Source organism: Oryx dammah, unplaced genomic scaffold (genome assembly GCF_014754425.2).
Source record: "Oryx dammah isolate SB20612 unplaced genomic scaffold, SCBI_Odam_1.1 HiC_scaffold_26, whole genome shotgun sequence".
Taxonomy (NCBI): domain Eukaryota; kingdom Metazoa; phylum Chordata; class Mammalia; order Artiodactyla; family Bovidae; genus Oryx; species Oryx dammah.
This window is the reverse complement of record NW_024070210.1, coordinates 57195454-57214209: the sequence shown is the minus strand read 5'-3', so window position 1 is coordinate 57214209 and position 18756 is coordinate 57195454. Positions and strand designations below refer to the sequence as shown.

Below are 18756 nucleotides of genomic sequence, written 5' to 3'. Positions count from 1 at the left end.
TGGGGTGAGTGGCAAGCGCACCTGGGCCTCTCATCAGCTAAATGAGCTAGCTGAGGCTCAGGAAGAGCAGCTTGGCTGTTGAGAGGTGGGGAACACAGGTCACTTGACCAGCGTAGTGGAGGGAGACGAGCAGTCCACGGATGCGAGAAGCCAGGACGGAGGGTTTGCAGGAACTGGAAGCTGAGGTGGGAGGATCTGGGGGTCTGCTCACGGGAAGGCCAAGTGTGTGTACCATCCCAGGCCTTTGAAGGGTTCACCCAGCCCCAAGGTGGAGGGCTCAGATTCCCTGGCTGCTCAACCCTTCAAAGAGTCCCCTGGCCACGGCTGCTTGGGTTGAATGAGAGCAGACACGTGGTTGCACTTGGCAGTCTCCCCAGCTGTGTACCACTGACACTGGAAAATTGATCTAGGCAGGGAGGTGGCAAGGCTCTTCCTCTCCTGGGCACTGTTTGGGGATTGACCGCAGACCAGCACTGTGGTGGGCACAGAGCCGTGAGTGAAGTCAGTCCTCTCTGACCTGGTGGAGTGCAGAAGGTGGATGGTGCTCCCCACCAAGCAGTGGGGTTCAGGGGGGTGGTTAACTGCAGGGGCTCCACGAGACCTCTGATCCCAGCTTTGCCACTAGTTGGCCACCTGATCTTCGGCAGGTGACTTCACCTCTGGGCCTCCATGTGGTCCTCATCTGTAAAACGAGAGGGCAGGACCAGTTTGGGTGGGAGCTCCTGCCCCTATCTGCTCTGAGATGCTAGGCCATGACCACACGAGGCAGAGTCTGGGAGCCAGGACAGTCAGGATGTCGGATTATTCAGGAGCGACATGGCTGCCCTTTTCAGGGTGGTGCCCCGGCTGGATAGCAGTAGCGTGCTGCTCCCCATTCCTAAGCTTCTGTACAGCAGGACTGTGTGCTCACCTCCTGTCTGCCTTTCCAGCCTCCTCCCTCCCTCCTTCCCCTTGCCCTGTGGCCACCTCCGTCTAAGCCCTCTCTTTCCACACCTGTGTGACCTTGTGTAGTTTTTTGGCCTGTGTCTCCATTGCTTTGTGAAATGATGGTAGTCTTAGCTCCTTTATAGGACGGTTGGTGGCCTGTAAGCATAGAGGGAGTGCTGATGGTTATTATTTAACATTTCTGGTGGCTCAGGTGGTAAAGAATCTGCCTGCAACGCAGGAGACCTTGGTTCGATCCCCGGGTCAGGAAGATCCTCTGGAGAAGGGAATGGCTACCCACTCCAGTATTCTTGCCTAGAGAATTCCATGAAGAGAGGAACCTGGTGGGCCACAGTCCATGGGGTGACAAAGAGCTGGACATGACTGAGCAACTAAGCACACATGTAATATCATTATTGTCTAATTCCCCCCAGGTCACCTCTGAGGCTGGAGGACTCTTTGTGCCTGAGCTCCTGTCACCTTGGCCTCTCTGGGAATGGGGTGAAGGCCACCTCAAAGGATGGTGGCTTTTTTCAGGAGGCAGCCTGACGATAAGTGACTGGATCGGGTGGTGACTAGTTCAGGCCCGCTACCTGAGTTCTCTGGACAGCCGTGTCCTTGACAGTAAAACACACTGTTAGGACCAAATGCAGTGAAAGGCCGAAAGCATTTTCTTCCTTCCTTCCTGTCTCCCTTCCTCCCTTCCTGGCTGCATTGGGTCTATGTTGAGGTGCACCAGGTCTCCAGAGCCCATGGGCTGGGTCCGTGGTTTGTGGCTTGCGGGCTTAGTTGCCCCACAGCATGTCAGATCTTAGTTCCCCAGTCAGGGATTGAACCTGTGTCCCCTGCATTGGGAGGCAGATTCTTAACCCCTGGACCGCCAGGGAAGTCCCTAAAAGCATTTTCTAAGTAGTAGCACTTTCTCTTTAACTTCCAAGAGCCCCCTCCCTGCCCCCTGACAGTGCTGCCCCAGAGGTGGAGGTTGCAAATGCCTGCATGAAGGAAGTGGACACTAAGGAGGTTATTCTGAACTCAGAGGATCAGTAGCCTGCGTTTTTCTGTCCCTAGGGGTAAGGAGGTGACTTGGAGAGGCAGCAGTAGCCAGTAGACAAAAGGGGATGAACACTGGTCCTTCCATTCTGTACCCTAGCATGTACTTCCTGACCTCATGCCCTTTGCCAGTAGCTCAGCCTGAGCGAAACTGAACTCGGTCCTCGTGTAGTTGTGAGGACAAGACCTGCAGAAAGAAAGGGGATGAGCTAGATGGTTCAGGCCTGAATCTGTATTGGCATGAATGAGGCTGTCTTGTTGGACCTTCTGATCATCTTGATAGAAACATCTCCTTTCAGAGGGTATGGGTGGCAGGTGCACACTAGCGTAGGGCACATTAAGATGTTGGCCTAGAAGCAGGGTTCTGCATGTCCCCATGCACACCAGGGCCCTCCCAACCTGGACCTCTTTTTCCATTTCAACCTGAGGATATGGATCTTTCACTGTGGCCCTTCTCCCCACCCCGCCTTACACTGGCTCAGCCACTTACTGATGAGTTAGACAAACCCCCCTGCCTCTCTTTTCTTATCTGTATAATGGAGATGATAATAGCATCAACTTCAGAGGGCTTTTCTGAGGATTAAGTGAAGTTAGTGTGTGGAAATCTCTTAAGAACAGCATCTGGCATGTGCCGAGTGCCTAAGCATTAAGCTGTTAGAGGTCTGCATTCATGAGGAGAAATAGATAGGGCTTTTTCTCTTTTCCCTTAGCTGCTTCCCAGAATATCAGCACTTTTAGTCCTTAGACATCGTAGGTGGCTGGACACAGGAGTATAAGTAAATCCATGGGTATGAACCTTTCACACAAATTACATGTTTAATCATTTTAGAACTAAGGTGTCGGGACATGCTTCCATGTCAGTAAGCATAATCTACATTCTACATTCTGGCTGTCCTGCCTGCATAAGTGTGTCTAGCTCCCTGTAGATGGCAAGTAACTGAGGCTGAGGCTGTTTACACGTTTTTTTTGCCCTGATAGGCTGTGCTGCCATGGACGCCCTTGTTCACACCTCTCTGGGCACCTGTCCTGCTTGTTTTCCTTATCATAAATTTCCTAGAACTATCACAAGGTCAAAATGTAGACTTGTCAGTCTGGGTTAAGTAAGACGGGGTACTGTTGAATTTGGCTGCACCACATGGCATGCGGGATCTTAGCTCTCAAAGCGCGAATCGGACCCATGCCCCCTGCAGCGGGAGCTTGGAGTCTTAACCACTGGACCACCAGGGAAGTCCCAAAATTGGACTTTGTGATGAGTGAGGCTCCTGTGTCTGTTGGCTGTTCCTGTTTCTTCTCATGAGGATTCATCCATTAGCCCACCTTTCGGTGTATCTTCTCCATCAGTCCCAGGTTGAGGGGGTACTGAGTGTGTGCCCCCAATTCCTTTGTTTGGTTGCTGCTCCTCTTGGAGCTGTAGGCGTTCTGGATGCACGTAGCTGTCTCTGTGGGATGGCCACTTAGGCCTCCCAAGCCTGCCCTGTGAATGACTGGAGGCCCTGAGAGGGGACCGGCCGCTCGCTCCCTGCTGAGCTGGCCTTGACCCCTGAGCCTGAGCTAGGGTTGGAAGGGACTGTGCTTCTTAAGGGACCTGGACCACCAGCCTCTCCCAGGCATCTGAGGAAAGTAGAAGCACAGTGCTTCAAGGACAGTCTGTCCACTTCAGTGGCACGACCATCCCGAGCTCAGAAATGAGGGCTTTCCTCTCCTTCCTCCCCAAGGAGGCGGCGGCTGCCTCAGGCTCTGGAGGGCGGGGCGCAGCACCTAGAGCAGAGACAACCTAGGGCTGGGCCGGATGAGGCAGGCTTGCTGCAGGGGCCCCTCAGCAGCCGCTGGGGGAGGAGGCTGGGGTGGAGGCCTCCAGGGTCCCTCCCACTCTCATCTGACTGCTCTCCCTGCTCCAGCCCAGCGGGGCACCCAGCCTGCCCTGCACTTCCTTGATGAGGGGCTGCTCCAGCCGGAGGCTGGGTGAAGGGCAGTGGTCTGGGCCCACTAGGGCTTCCCCGAGCTGGACTGGCTGCAGACTCGTCCCGTGGCAGCGGTGATGGTTTCCTTGTCGCCCCTCTCTTTGGGAATTAGCTCTGGTGTCCAGCTGGGCTTCCAGCTGGGAGGGCAGCCCACAGCTCAGCAAAGGGGAGGAGAGGCTTCCTCCCACTCAGCTGTCAGCCAGGAAGGGAGCGAAGTGCTTCCAGATGTTTAAAAGACATGAGAGAAAATAAGGTGGCCCCTGAGGCTGGATGCCTCCACGAGGCTCTTGACCCTGCCCATGTGGTGTGGGTCCTAATCCAGGTGATCCTGGTAGGTCGGGGTCAGCCGTGTGACAACAGCGGTGCCCCATCCTCAGAGCCCAGAGTGTCCTTCCAGCCTTGGGCAGGTGGCCCGGGACCCAGATGTGCCAAGTGCTGAGTGTCCTGGCACTGCAGAGCAACCAGCGCCAACGTCCTGCTGAGCACGGGGTGGCCCCTGAGCTGTAGCGAACAGCACCTGGAATTCTGAGAGGCCACAGGAGCAAGTTCTCGGCCGCCAGGTAGCCTGGCGTTGCTTGATGTCTTCTCTGCTTGCGGCGGCAGGGGCTCCTGGCAGCCGAGCAGGCGCTGGGTCCGACTGTGCGGTTTTGCTAGGGTTGTCTCTGTGCCCAGCTGCCACTCGGTTGCCTCATCGAGGGCTCTCCTGAGCCCTCCCTCTCTTTCCTAAGAGAAGCCTGGCTCCATTCTCTGAGCTCTCCGCCCCCCACCCCTGACTTGGGGCCCTGTGGTGCCCTGCCCCCACCCTCCCTGGCAGCCAGGGGCACACGTGCTGTCTGTGACTGGGGCAGGCAGCCTCCCCCAATGTTGGCTTGGCCTCCAGCACAGCTCATGCTCCAGACTCCCGGCCCTTGGAGAAGGGAGTGCGTGTCATTTCCTGGCCTGTCTCTGGGAATCCCGCTTTGGGACCACTGCTCTGTGGGGCCTTTTGGCAAGTCCAGAGTTGAGGTCACTGCCAGGCCCCTTCTGGCAGGCTCAGCTGGTAGGGTACAAATCCCTAAAGTTAGGAGTCTTGTAATGGAGGGGAATGGGCTTCCCTGGTGGCACAGTGGTAAAGAACTCGCCTGCTGGTGCAGGAGATATGGGTTCAGTTCCTGGATGTGGAAGATCCCCTAGAAAAGAAAATGGCAACCCACTCCAGTATTCTTGCCTGGGAAATCCCGTAGACAGAGGGTCCTGGTGGGGTAGTCCATGGGGTCACAAGAGTTGGACACAACTGAGCGGCTAAGCAACAGTAATAATGGAGGGGACAGGAGGAGCGGTGGATGGGTATGGAAGCACCAGCTGGGTCACGACTGACTTCCTTGACTCCCATAAGGACGGGACTAACATCTGGGAGTCCTACCCCTTGGAGACCACGTGGACTTTGGTTTCTAAGGAGTTTTTATGTTCTGTCTTACCTGATCCATGTGGACACCTTGTGACTTTGTTGTTCAGTTGCTCAGTGGCATCCGACTCTTTGCAACCACATGGACTGCAACACACCAGGCTTCCTCTGCTGTCGCACCCTGTGACTTAATCATGTCTGTTCTGGAGCTGTGAGGACGCTGAGGCTCAAAGAAGTTGAGGGAAAATGTTAGGTCCCTTCCTTGATGTTAGCAGTCCCACACTCTCCTGGTTAAGGGGGATGGGCAGACTGGGGCCTGCACGCCCGCCACCCCGCCACTGGCTGCCAGGCCTCCTCCCACTACTGCCAGACTCAGTGGAGGAGCGTGAACAGCTGTGTAACCATCCTCTCCTTTGAACCTCGTCCTGTAGAAGAGGCAGGTCAGAAGGCACTCTCCCATTTTGGGGATGAGGAAGCTGAACCCCAGCGGTGAGTAACTGGCCTGCCTCCGCCCTCAGAGACAGCACCAGGACGCAGACGGGGCACGGAAGGCCATGTTCCTCGGGCTCCCCCGTTGAGCGAAGGCACTACTCAGCTAGCTCCTAACCTTGGCTTCTCTTACAGGTGCGCTGGTACCCTTCCTCTGATACCACCCAGCCAGGATGGAAATATCGGCAGTTCTGTTAGTTCTTCAGTAAGTGCGGGCTCTGAGACCAGGACAGAGAGCCTCCCAGAGCCCAGCCTCCTGCAGGGCCACGGCTCCGGGGCTCTATGGTGCTCACCCGACCTGAGCTTGCACCGGGGGCACTCTGGCTGGCTCTCCCCACTCCCCCAACCCTGCCACCCCTTACCCTCCACCTGGCAGCCTCCTTGCAAGGGGGCGGGCCTGGGTCCTGCTCCAGTCTCCCACCTCTGTTCACTGCCCCCTCTCTCTCCCCTCCCTCCAGGTCTTGTCACCACAGCTCGAGGCCCCCGACCCATGGGGGAGGAAGCCGCCCTTAGCGCCCCCCCTGCCCCCAGGTGGCCCTGCAGAGCTGCTGCTGCTGCTGCCCTCCAAAGACTGTGAATTTTAAGCCTGACTCAGTGGACTGTTTTCCTTCCTCTCTTCCTCTTCAGCCCTGTCCTGCCCCACAGCCCCACTCCAAGGCCTCATGGCCAGATTCAGGGGTCTTCTTGCTGGGACCCCCAGGCCCAGTGGGGAGGCTTCCCTGGGGACTGAGCAAGGCCCAACCTCCAGTCCAAATCTGCTTCCGTAGCCCCACCTCAGAGACACGAGGCGTTTAATTTTGCATGTTTTCTGGCATGAATTAAGACACTTAAACTTGTGTATATGTGAGTGTACAGTTTGTTCTCACATTGTGTCACCATGGCAACAAGGCCTGGCCACTAACAGCTCATCATTCCAGGCCCCTCTCCCCACACCCCTGCCCTGCACCCACCCCGCTTCAGTGAGGACCAAGCCCCCACAGCCAGTTCCACCCGGCGGCTGGCACCCCTCCGCCCCCACCACCCCACTCACTTCCAGGCTGAACAGGAAGGACCACCCAGCCAAGACAGAGCATTTTCCTGGTCATTTCAAATCGGGGTCCTCTGTTTCCTCCTCCTCAGATGGGCCAACAACCATTAAGAAAATCCTTTCTCTACCCTTTTCGCTTACCTCTCCCCGGCGCACCCCACCCCTGCCATGGCTCCTCATTCTTTCCAAACTTTGAAACCAACCAAAAAAGTGAAAGTATTTTTGTACCCCGTGTAACAAAATATTTATGCAACATAAAGGATTTTTTCGTGTGTGTGTGCAATTAATTATTGAAGAGACCTTGTCCGCCTTGTCAGATAAGTTTAACGTTTTCGTTTGAGGCATGAAGAAGAAAAGGGTTTCCGTTCTCCAGCAGTGAGCCTTAGCGTCAGCCATTACTTTAAGAAAAATGAAGGAAAAATTGTGCAATTTTTTGTTTCGTGAGCACATCAGTGCTTCGCCTTTGGCCACGGCCGTGGCCGTCTTGCCGTTTTCAGACTTGGGAGACGAGGTGGCTGTTGTAATTGCTGATCCTGTGAGAATGTGAAACCGGATAATATATGAAACGCAAAATAAAAAGAAATCATCCAAAGTAACTGCTCTCCGACCTGTGCTTCCTTGAGTTGTAGACGGCCATTGCTGGGCGCAGCCAGAGGACAGGTGCTGGGGACTCAAGGGGGAGGAGGCAAGGCATGCCTGGGCCTCAGTTCATGTGGCCTCTCCCTCATGCCCTCTTGTGTGTGACTTGAGTCTGCCAAGGAAGTGACCCGCCAGGGGTCATGCAGCAGGGGCCTGTCTATCAGCCCAGCCTGTGTTTAATTCATTCTTTGCTTTCTTGTGTGAGGATGGGGGCAGAGACTCCCTGCACCCAGGTTAAGCACCCGGATGGGACCTTCGTTGTTTCCAATGGTGTCTTCTGGCTGGCCTAACTCCATGGCCTTTTCAGCCCTTGCGTAGAGGAGGACGGTAGTTTCAGAGGCTGGGCTCCTGTGGGAGTGTCCTCGGTGTGTGTCTCGTCCCTGTGCTAGACAAGCAGAGAACTGGGGAGTTGGGCCTGGAAGGGTTAAGCCCGCCCACCCTGCAGGCCCCAGCTGCAGCTCCATTCCTGAGCTGGTTCTTGCTGGGTGCGGGTACAGAGATCAGGGAAATGGTGAGGTGCTTAGGCCCCAGGCTGCACTGGATCCTGTCAGGATGCCAGCAGCTGACCCTGATTCTTCCCTTTTGCAGTTCGGGGCCTCCGTTTCCTCATCTGTGAAATGGTGGTTTGAAGTTCTTTCCTTCTGGAGGGTGGGAGCACTGCCCTGATGGCTGTTTGTCTTTAACGTCTCTACCTCCTGTCCTCATCCCCTGGCCCTTCTCTCCACCCCTGAACCCTTCCCAGCCTGACTCGAGGCTGAGCTTAGAAGGGGAGGGCAGGAGAGGAGGCCCCAGAGCCCCCCTCCTGCTGGGCTTCCTTCCAGCCTTGCTCAAGCGAAGCTGCAGTGGCTGTGGCCAGCCCTGGCCAGCTCACCTGGTCACCAAGGTGCCCCTGGTGTCCCTCTCCACTCCTGCCTCACCCGCTCTCTTGAATCCCAGGCCTGCACTGAGCTGCCTGTATCTAAGGTGTCCTGCTGATGAGTCTGTCTGCTGTGAAAGGCTCTCGGGTGACATGTGCAGGCCCAGCTGGTACCTGCATGTGACGGGAGGCTGCTCCCCAGCTGCTGTGAGGGAGGAGGAGCCTGGCCAGGCCCTGGCTCTCTAAGAAACTGGGTGGCTGGTGAGTGGGTTGTCTGGGCTCTAGAGGGAGGCTCTGGGAGGAGAGGGGGTTGGTGGCTGTGTTCAGGGGGCTTGACGCTTCTCTTGCCTGGACCCCTCTACAGTGTTTGGACCCGCTCTGCACTTGCCAAGCAAGCAAGGCCTTCCCAGCCTGGCGCCCCTCCTAGTGCTGGTTGGGGAAGCGGCACAGAGGCCCACAGCCCCCACCCGGGGCCAGACCGATGCCTGACCTACTTCAGCTGTGCAGGAGCCACCGGGTCTTCCTGAGGTAGTGAATTATTTAGATGGGGCACCTGGGCCTTTCTGAGAGGGGCTAAGAAAGCTGCTTCATAATTTAAAGGCCCCTGTTCCTGCAGCTTCCCTGGGGGGCCTACTTCACGCTTTACTGAGCAGGGCCTGCGTCTGACAGGAGGAAGAGGGAGGCCCTGAGGCCATCCCAGGAGGGGCTCTCCAGCTGGACGGGGGCCTTTTTCAGGGTGAGGCCTTTGCAGAGAGGCCTCAGTGGACAGTCGTGTTTGGACCTAGCGTGGAGGTGTCAGGGCTTCTAGACAAGGACACAGTAAGCTGAGGTCAGCAGTGGCCAGGTCCTGACTCCCCATTTAGAAAGCACCTTCTTCCTTTCCAGCTGATCTGATTACTTGAAATACTTCTTTCCTTTCTGGAAGGATTTTAGGCCTTGGAATAACCTGGCCTTTTTTACTCGGAGGTCCCTTCGCATCAGCACTGAAGTCTCCCCCGTGGCAGAGGAGGCTGCCTTCATAAGCGAAATGCCTCCCATACTGCTTCACATGGACGAGGCTGGCGTCAAGTGGATGCGTGTCGAGGCCTTGGCCTGAAGCCAGCTCTGTACTTCCTGGGCTGGGAGCAAGGCTCGTCACCCCAACTGGGTCATTGGGTGCTGCTACCTGGCCAGTGTTTTTAAGGATGTGGCTTCTCTTGGAGCCTTCACAAGTGAGCAGGTTCCCAAGCCCTGACACTGAGCTTCCAGGGGAGTCCGTGCAGGTAAATGGAGGGCTCAGGCTGTCACCCTCACCCCTTCCCTCTGCTCCGCCTGTCATGCCTGCGTTGCCTCATTTGCAGAGGTCCGGAATCCAGGCTTTTTGATCTCCAGGAGCTCCCTGACAGAACACAGATATCCCTGAGAAACAGGGCAAAGCTTTCAGGGCAGGATTTAGGGAGAGTGCCAGAAGGGGACCCTGGAAGGGAGCAAAGACTTTACCGCATAGTGTCAGGAGGAGAGAGCAAAAACCTCTCTACCTGGCTGCATCCTCTCCCGCCTCTGTCCATCCACAGGGCCTCCACTGGGGCAGGCCGCCTCCGGGACAGTGAGCCCTCCTCCCTGAAGTGCTCCCTCAGGAAAGAAGAGGGGCCGTAGGAGCTGAGAGTGCACCCTTCTAAGGAGAGAGGCTGGGCACTGCCCCAGCAGTGTTCCCAGAGCTGACCAGAGAGGGGCCTGAGCTCCTGTTTGCCCTGGATCTCCTCGCTTTGTCACACAGCCCACCCACACCCTCTGGGCAGCGTGGACAACATCCACAGGCCCCCCTCACCCTCTGGCTTCTGATTGGGCTGAGTGAGTGAGCGGGAGACCCAGTAGGGTTCTGAAGGAAGTCAGTGAGTGAGGTCAGGTGCCCTTGGGCCATTTTTGTCTTGACCTTAGAGCAGACCATCAGAAGGGCTCTTCCCCATCAGAATTCAGCATGGAGACTCTGATCCAGTCCCCTCTCCCATTTTACAGATGAGGAAATCGAAGCACAGAGAGGTGACGAAATTTGCTCTAAGGTCAGGAAGATAGTGGCCAAGGTGTGCTCCACCCGTGTCTCCTGATTCCCAGTCTGTTGCCCCGCATGGCTGTTCCAGAACCACACACATGCTCTCTAACCCCCAGGCAGAGGGGCAGCAGGCACAGGATGGCCGTGGGCTTGGCGGCCTCTGCAGTTTCAATCAGCATTAGAGCTCGTGTCTCCTACCTGCCACACTCCTGACCTCTCCCTGGATTCCTGCGTGCTGCTCCCTGATCAGGGGGCAAAAAGAGGGGCCCCAGTGACTAATCTAGCTTCAGTCTAGCCCTGTGCAGTCTCTGGCTTTTTAACTTGGAGGACAGAGTCATTGGGTCTGCAAGACCCATCTGGGCATGCAAGAACCAAGACTGTGTCTCTGCACCTCTGTGCACGGTAGAGAAAATGCAACTCAACTCAGTAGGAGGAGTCTAAGAACTAAAGAATGGCTGTATAGTTCCATGAGAGCCCATTTTTCCTCTCTGAATGTCTTATTTCTTTGCAAATCTGTGCCCTTTTCTCAGAGGGCTGCTGTGGGAGTCAATGAAAGTGCAGAAACGGGTTTCTTCCAGGGGAGGTAGTCCATACATATTCACTGCAGTCATCTTCAAAGAACACAGGTTCCTCTTTCTTTCATCCCTAACCAGAAATGAAATTGAGTTGATGCTAATTTATACTCTCCTTGGTTATTTTTCTAACAGTGTATTAAATCCTCAAAAGGTGTTTAACCCTTCCCCTGCTGGGAGGAGAGGTGGAGGAAGGAGAGGGCAGGGACCCAGGAGCCGTGGAAACCATCTACAAGTGCCCAGAGCTAGCTGTTGGCACTTACGCACCTTTGGATCTGACTTTAGCCTTTTGATCAAATCATGTAGGATTTCAGAGCTCTGACAACAGCAGCAGCAGCAGCAGAAAGTAATAGTAATACATTCATATACAGCTTTATAGTTTATAAAACATGTTTGCATATGCTGTCTCTGGTGATTCTCAGAAGCCCTATGAGATAAGCAAGCAAGGCACTATTACCTATTTTTTTGCACTTATGGAAACCAAAGTTAAGAAGGTCCAACAGCAGGCAGAAGGCTCAAGACCCTGGTTTTCTGGTGTTACCATTCACAGTTAAATGATTCTGGGGGTTTCTGGGTCATAGGGACCCCATGAAGGCCAGCACTCCTGGGGGACTCTGGAGGGGCGTCATGGGGACCAGAGAAGCCCTACTTGAGCAGTTAGAAGGGCCAGCCATTCCCCAAGCCTCTCTAGTAACCTGGCTAAGAAATCAACCAACAAGAGAAAAGCAAAGGCTACAACCATTAGGGTGTGTGGCAGGGAAAAAAGGTTGACTGGATAAGGGTGAGCAAAGCTCTTTTTAAATTAATTTTCATGGGAGTGTGGTTGCTTTACAATGTTGTGTTGCTTTAGTTTCTGCTATTCAGCAAAGTGAATCAGCTATATATATATCTCTCCCCTCTTTTTTGGATTTCCTTCCCATTTAGGTCACCACAGAGCTTTGAGTAGAGTTCCCCGGGCTCTACAGGCGGTTCTCACTACCTATCTATTTTATACGTGGTAGGGTATATATGTCAATCCCAATCTCCCAGCTCATCCTCAGAAATCTCTTAAAGTGGACTTGTTTCCTAGTTTGGCCAGAGCAGGATTACTCATGTGTCAATATCAACCACCTGTGTCTGAGTTTCTCATTAGGGTCTGAGTGACTGTATCCTCAGCACTGCCTGAAGGAGTTCTTACTAATGATGAAGTACTTGAGTTTGTTGTTTTCAATAATGTAACCACATGAGGATAAGGGGACCGAAGTTCACAGGCTTCGCCATGAATCCTCTTGTCTTTGGGATGTAGTCTAGGGAACAGCTATCTCCATTTCATGAATAGGAAGTTCAAGTTTGGAGAGGTGTTAAAGTCACATTTGGCAGTAAGTGCCACGGTGAGGCACTGAACTCTGGGGTTCTTATCATCCCTGGGGAAGTATCGTGCCTCCACCCATTCATCCTTCCCTTGGGCAAATAAATCCCCTGAGCATCTGCTCTCTAGAGCCTGTGTTTGGGGCTGAGGTGGAGGATGAGGTACACTCACTGTTCTCAAGGTCCAGCCTGGGGTCTGAGGGCCTGATCTGTGGAGGAACTGAAATGAGGGGTAACCAGGAAGGGGAAGATTAGGAGTCAGTGGTTCCAGATGGCTGGTGCCCACTCCTGCCCCCATGCTGCCCCGTTGCTTCCTCCCTGCATGAGTACAGACCCTCCTGTGAGCCTGTAGTGGTGTGGTTCTGTGCTTGGCTTCTCAGAACAGCTACATAGGAGACTTGAGAGGTGGGCTTGGAGGGAATGCCCCATTTTCCACCCCAAGGTCACCCCTCTTGGCTTCCAGAGCAAGACACTCAGATTCCGTCCTCTGGTGAAGGTGGGCTCTCACCGCAGAGGTGTCTCAAATGTGCCTGCTTCTCTAGCCCTGGGTTCTTCTTCCTGGAACCAACAGAGTATATCTCCTGGAAACGAGCTCAGAAGAGATGGAGGCAGAAGCACCATAAAAGGGGAACAAAGAGCAGTGGTCATCACTAGGATTTCCCCCAAAGACCATACTCCCAAATATGTCTTGCTTATTGCATGGAGACATATATATATATAAGCTCTTTCTGTTTACAGCCACCAGATGAATCATGCCAAAATACACTTTCATGATTTCAAAGAGCTTTCTTTCCTGGTCCTCTAGAGCCTATGGGTAGATGGCCAGAGTCAGGCATTCAAGACTCATTCCAGTCTGACTTCTTGCTGCTTCTTCACTGTGCGCTCAAGTCAAGACATGTGCAGACTCTGAGATGCTCACAGGGAGAGGTTTTTCCCTATGAAACTGAGTATGGCATTCGTCCTCAAGGGGGTGGGGGCCTTGGTGAGCCCTCACTCCAGGTCTAGGCACTCTATGTCCCGAGCAAGTCCCTCTCTCTGGCCCCTTGCGGGTCCTGCCACCCCTGCAGTCTTCACTGCTCCCTTGTCCTGTGTCCACCTGGGTCTGCATGTCAGGCATCTTGTCTTGGCCCCAGCCATACCCAAGGGAAGACTTATGCTCACTGGAGACTACACTGTTGGCCTGTCTTTATCCAGGTGCTGGGTGCGTGGAGTGAGGCTGGGGTGCCCTCTTGTGGTCAAAAATACTCACATGCCTCACAGATACTTTTTACCTTTGGTCTTCCAGGAGGAACTCTGCCTGGGAAAAAAATTCAGGGTCCATTTGCTCTGGGCTGCCTGGGAGCCTCTTTTCTGGCCAGTGCTCTCAGAGGCAGAGCTGGTAGTCAGTTGCAGACATGTATGGAGCCCCTACTCCATTGGTACCTAGTTTATGTTATAGGAAGCCAGTCAGGTAGAAAGTGAATATGAGGTCCCGAGAAACTGGATTCACCCTGACTTAGTTCACAAACGGAGATGCCTCAGCCATCAGAGGCAAAGAGATGTGCCCAAGTGCATTTAGTTATGCAGAACGAACATAAAACTCAGGTGTCCTGACTCACTGTTTCATAGACAATCCAGTCAGTTACCTGCATCCTTTTCCATCTCACTGATTGAAATCCCAATATGTCCAAAGTAATAAGCCAGGAGTGACAAAAGAGTTTAAAAACCACAGTTGGTATCTTCAGAGCTTACATATTTGACTTTTCACCCTCTGGAGTGGCCAGGCTAGACCTCCCTGGGAGCTCTTATTTGGATGGTTCCCCTTCAGTGTACAAAGTTCACAGGGCATGGATGAACTTACCAAGCTTTGTTATTTTGTCATTGGCAAGACCCATATAAGCAATTAGCCATATAAGCAAAATTCGGAGAAGTAAATGGCAACCCACTCCAGTATTCTTGCCTGGAAATTTCCATGGACGGAAGAACCTGGCAGACTGTAGTCCATGGGGTCACAAAGAGTCAGATGCAACTGAGCACTTTCAATGCACTTGACCCAGATGTCAGTCTTATCAGCACTACCAAGCATTGATCTCATCTATGTGGACTTTGCTGGTCCCTGCCCAGACGGGCTGTTTCTTTAAGGCGTAGGTCATGCCATCCTCACTCACCAGCATAGTCTAGGGCACCTGGTGGTACATAACACAAGCCTGCTAACTGGTTCCTTCCCTTCTGGGACACATAGCAGGCAAGTCTCTTCTCTCTGGACATGTGTCCTCATGGGAATGCACACTTGACGGGGGTCCCCACGCCGTGAAAGCAGTCGGAGCGATCTGAAGGTGCTGTGAGCTGCCATAAGGGCAATGGCTTTTTTTGTCCCTGAAGGTCTTCAAGCCTATGCTTGCTGGACAATGCTTGGTGGGGATGTTCAGAAGGCAAATCAAGCACTGGGTGACTGGTTGGCTTCTGTCCTGATATGTTTTGACCTTGTTCTCCATCATGATGTGCCCGCCTTAGGAGTCGTAAGCTCTCAGCCAGGGGTGGTGGGACTGGGGGAGGCAGCCTGGGTGACTGGGCGGCAGGAGAACTCACTGCACTGAAAGGGGCCTGGGCTTCTCCTCAGCTCCGGTCAGCTGGTCAGCCGGGTGGAGGCCCCATGTGACCTGATGTTTTGATTTTTCAAGAGAAACTGGATATTAGGATTTTAATGTGAAAATTCATGATTCTGGATGTTGGCAACTATTCAACATTTAAAACTGTTGTGCAGGCTAAACCAAGGTCCATATGCTGTCGGTTGGCAAATCGAAGGTTGCTTCTGGTTTTCATTTTGTGAACTGCCCCCAAGTTCTCAGTTACCCAGGTATCTGAGGCCCCTTCCCATCCGTCCCTTGTTCCATTTTTTCTTTTTTTTAATACAGAAGCAACTTGGGTCATCTTTCCCTGTACCACTTCAATCTCGAATCTCCCTGTGGGGAACTAGAAGCATTCAGCTTTGTTTTGAGACTCTATCTGCAATGTCTCCAGAGGCCACCAGGGGGCAGAGGCAGGGTGCAGGAAACAATTGGTTTGGGCCACGAGTGAGGATTTCTGCCAAGGTTGCAGATCTGTCTTGAATCCAGATGTGGGTGTTCAGGAAGGCATCGTTCCTGAGGATGCAGTGTAGCTCGCCATTCCCTGCCTCACCTCCCAGTGGGTGCTATCGCCTCACCTCTGTATCACTGGGGAAACGTTCTACCTGGACCTCTCGCCTTTAGCCCCTGACCCAAACTGTTTCCCATGTACCTCAACCACCCATCAATCACTGATGTCAAATTGATCTGCCCAAACCTGCTTTCCCTAGAGCTTCTCAAGAGCCCTCAGTGGCTCATCATCACATACAGCTTTTCAGATGTGCAGTGTCAAGAGGCTGATCCTTGTTAAATAAAGGAGAGTGGACAGAGATTTCCTGTCATCTTAATTGTAATCATAAGGGCAAGCCTTGCAATTCTAGTTTCACAGATGAGAAGATGGAAGCTGTATACAGAGAAAGTGACCAATTCAACCAACAAGCAGAACTCGTATTTTCTGAGCATCCTTGCTAGGTAACCTAAGGGATATAAAAACTTGAAGATATCATTCCCATCCTGAAAGACTACAGCTTGTTAGGAAAACATGATACACATGGATCAAATGTAACTCATTCCTAGAAGCTTCCAAATGGCTAGTCCAGAACAGAAGGAGCTAAGGGAGAGGTCCCTGCACCTAAAAGGTAGGGGAGCTTTGCTAGGGCAGCAGTGGTCTTCAAGCTTGGGCATCTGTACCCCTAGAGATACAGAAAGCCTTTTCTAAGGGTAGGTGGCAGGGTTTTGTTGAAGGGGATCCATCTCCAGAAAACACCGTGCAGAAGTACTGTTCCACACTTGAGAATGCCTCTCCTCACTTCCTTTTCACGATGGCTTGACTCCCACTTCACAGAAGAAAGGTCTGATGATCACTGGTGCCATTCACCCGCTTTCCCTGTTCTCCTCCTTCCAGATCCTTCCCCACCTTTTAGAAGTTAGGGATTGCCATGTGACTTGCTTTGGCCAGTGAAACAGGAGCAAAAGGGAGTCTTTTCTGGGTGGAAGCATTTAAGAGTCAGTGTGTGATTCTTCTTCTTGCCTTCTCTCTGCCATGGTGACCGATGACATTTCAGATGGTGGAGTCTGGATGCCTGAGTGAGGATGGCACGAATCAGAACCTCCAGCTGGCCTGCGATGGACATGTATCGTGAGTTGGGGGTTGGGGTGGAGGAGAAGAGAACCTTTGTTGGTTTAAGGAACTGAGATTTTGAGGTTACTTGTTCCTACAGGATAACTCAGCCTGGACTATATAAAGGACTTATCTCCCACCCATCCTAAATCTTATTTTGGTATGTTGCCTTGGCATGTAAAATTCTCTGGGGTTCCAAATAAAGAAACAGTTTAAAAGAGTGATTTCAGGACTTCCCTGGTGGTCCAGTGGTTAAGACTCTGTGCTACTACTGCAGAGGGGTGCAAGTCTGATCCTTGATCAGGGAAGTTTCATGTGCTGCAGTGTGGGTAAAAATATAAAAACAAGACTGATTTCAGTATTGAGAAAGTGAATGACTCAAAATGACTGGGCAATAAATCCTTTTGCAAATCAAAGATTTTGCAATATTTTGCTTTCAACAGTTGAAGAAAGTGAAACAAATTCAGTTGTCACCTGCTGGATGATAAGGTGGTGTTGAGGGGCTCTGGCAGAACTTCCCACTCTTGCACCCTTATCTATGTGAATATGACTCTCGGCATTAGCATCTATAAAAATGAAATGTGGAAATAAAATTGGTGTGGATCACTGCCTCATTCCAGCTTATATGCTGCTGCTGCTGCTGCTAAGTCACTTCAGTCATGTCTGACTCTGTGTGACCCCATAGACGGCAGCCCACCAGGCTCCTCTGTCCCTGGGATTCTCCAGGCAAGAATACTGGAGTGGGTTGCTAGTTCCTTCTCCATTCCAGCTTGTATACATCGATCTCAATATGAGATGTATTTCCTATAAAATTTTACTTCTAATATTTAATAACTTCTCATCAGCATTTGCATATATATGTTGTTTTGACAGTGAATGATAAGTCAGTCCAGAAGAAGACTTTGGACTCGACTTATGGACACCAAACATAGGAAATGGATACATTAATTTTTTAAGCTTCTAAAACATAATTTATTGAGGTAAAATTCACATAACTAAAAGTAACCATTTTATTTTTTATATTTTTAATTTTTGGCTGCACCTCACAACAGGTAGGACCCTAGTTTGAGCAGGGATGGAACCCAGGCCCCCTGCATTGGAAGGTGGAGTCTTTGCCACTGGACTGCCAGGGAAGTCCATGAAAGTAACCATTTTAAAATGAACAATTCAATGGCATTTAGTATATCCACAATATTATGCAATCACTACCTCTGTCTTGTTCCAAAGGGTGTCCCTCACTCCAAAGAAAAACCTCACACCCATTAAACAGTCACCCTGTCCCTTCTGCTCAGCTGCTGGCAATAATCTGTGCTCTGACTCTGTGCATTTCTCTCTCCTGAACATTTCCTATGGATTGAATTGTATAATAATGTGACCCTTTGTGCTTGGTTTCTTACACTTAATGTTTTTGAGATTCATCCAATTAGCATAATGTTTGTAGCATGTATCAGTACATGAGTGAGAAAAAGAGTGAACTCTTTTTATGACTAAAAAATATACCATTGGATGTAATACTACAATTTGCTTATTCATTATTGTTTTAATTAATATATATATGTTTATGTAGAGAAGTACAGTTTGATGATCAATAAGAGATTTTCAAGCATAAACTATATATTCTATTAGGACAGCATTATAAAGGGGGAAGAGGAAAGAAAATATGTGTTCAAAGAGAAAAAGCAGTGATATAAATTTTCCTCTGTTAAAGAAGAGTTTGCTTATGTATTTTGCAAATGATTGATGATGGATATAAAATCACTGTGATTCTACTGGATGCATTTAAGTTTTATTTTTAAATGTCAATATTTCCAAGATACCAGAAATCACATCCTTTGCTACTATTTAAAGCTGGTTGGAAAACATTTTTTTTTTCTTATTTAAAAATTTTAAGAGAATACATGATTTTTAAAAAACAGCTTTATTTATCTTTAGGGGGGTATGTCTTTATTTCTCTCTGGCTGCGCTGAGTCTTTGTTGCTGTGCTTGGCTTTCTCTGGCTGCAGCAAGCTAGGGGGCTACTCTCTAGCTGCACTGTGTGCGCTTCTCATTGCTGGGGCTTCTCTTGTTGAGAAGCATGGGTTCTAGGGCGCTCAGGCTTCAGTAGCCGCTGCTCCCAGTCTCTAAAGCACAGGCTCAATAGCTGTGGCACAGACTCTTGAGCACGTGGGCCCAGTAGTTGTGCCATATGGGCTTAGTTGCTCTGCAGCAAGTGGAATCTTCCTGGACCAGGAATTGAACCCGTGTCCCCTGCACTGACAGGCAGATTCTCATC

General features: G+C 51.7%; 1 protein-coding gene across 4 annotated transcripts in view; it reads left to right on the top strand.

Annotated features, from left to right (window-relative positions):
* Nucleotides 1-18756, top strand: part of RBPMS2 (RNA binding protein, mRNA processing factor 2) — a 41309-nt gene that overhangs the window by 19551 nt on the left and 3002 nt on the right. For 2 of the 4 annotated variants that reach the window (XM_040226728.1, XM_040226730.1), the window contains exons 7-8: nt 5944-6013; nt 6267-7431. In XM_040226728.1, coding sequence (XP_040082662.1) covers nt 5944-6006 — 63 coding nt within the window. In that variant the 3' untranslated portion in view covers nt 6007-6013; nt 6267-7431. Of the gene's footprint in view, nt 1-5943; nt 6014-6266; nt 7432-16428; nt 16503-18756 lie in introns of those variants that run through there. The other 2 variants (XM_040226727.1, XM_040226729.1) reach the window with 1 other exon arrangement.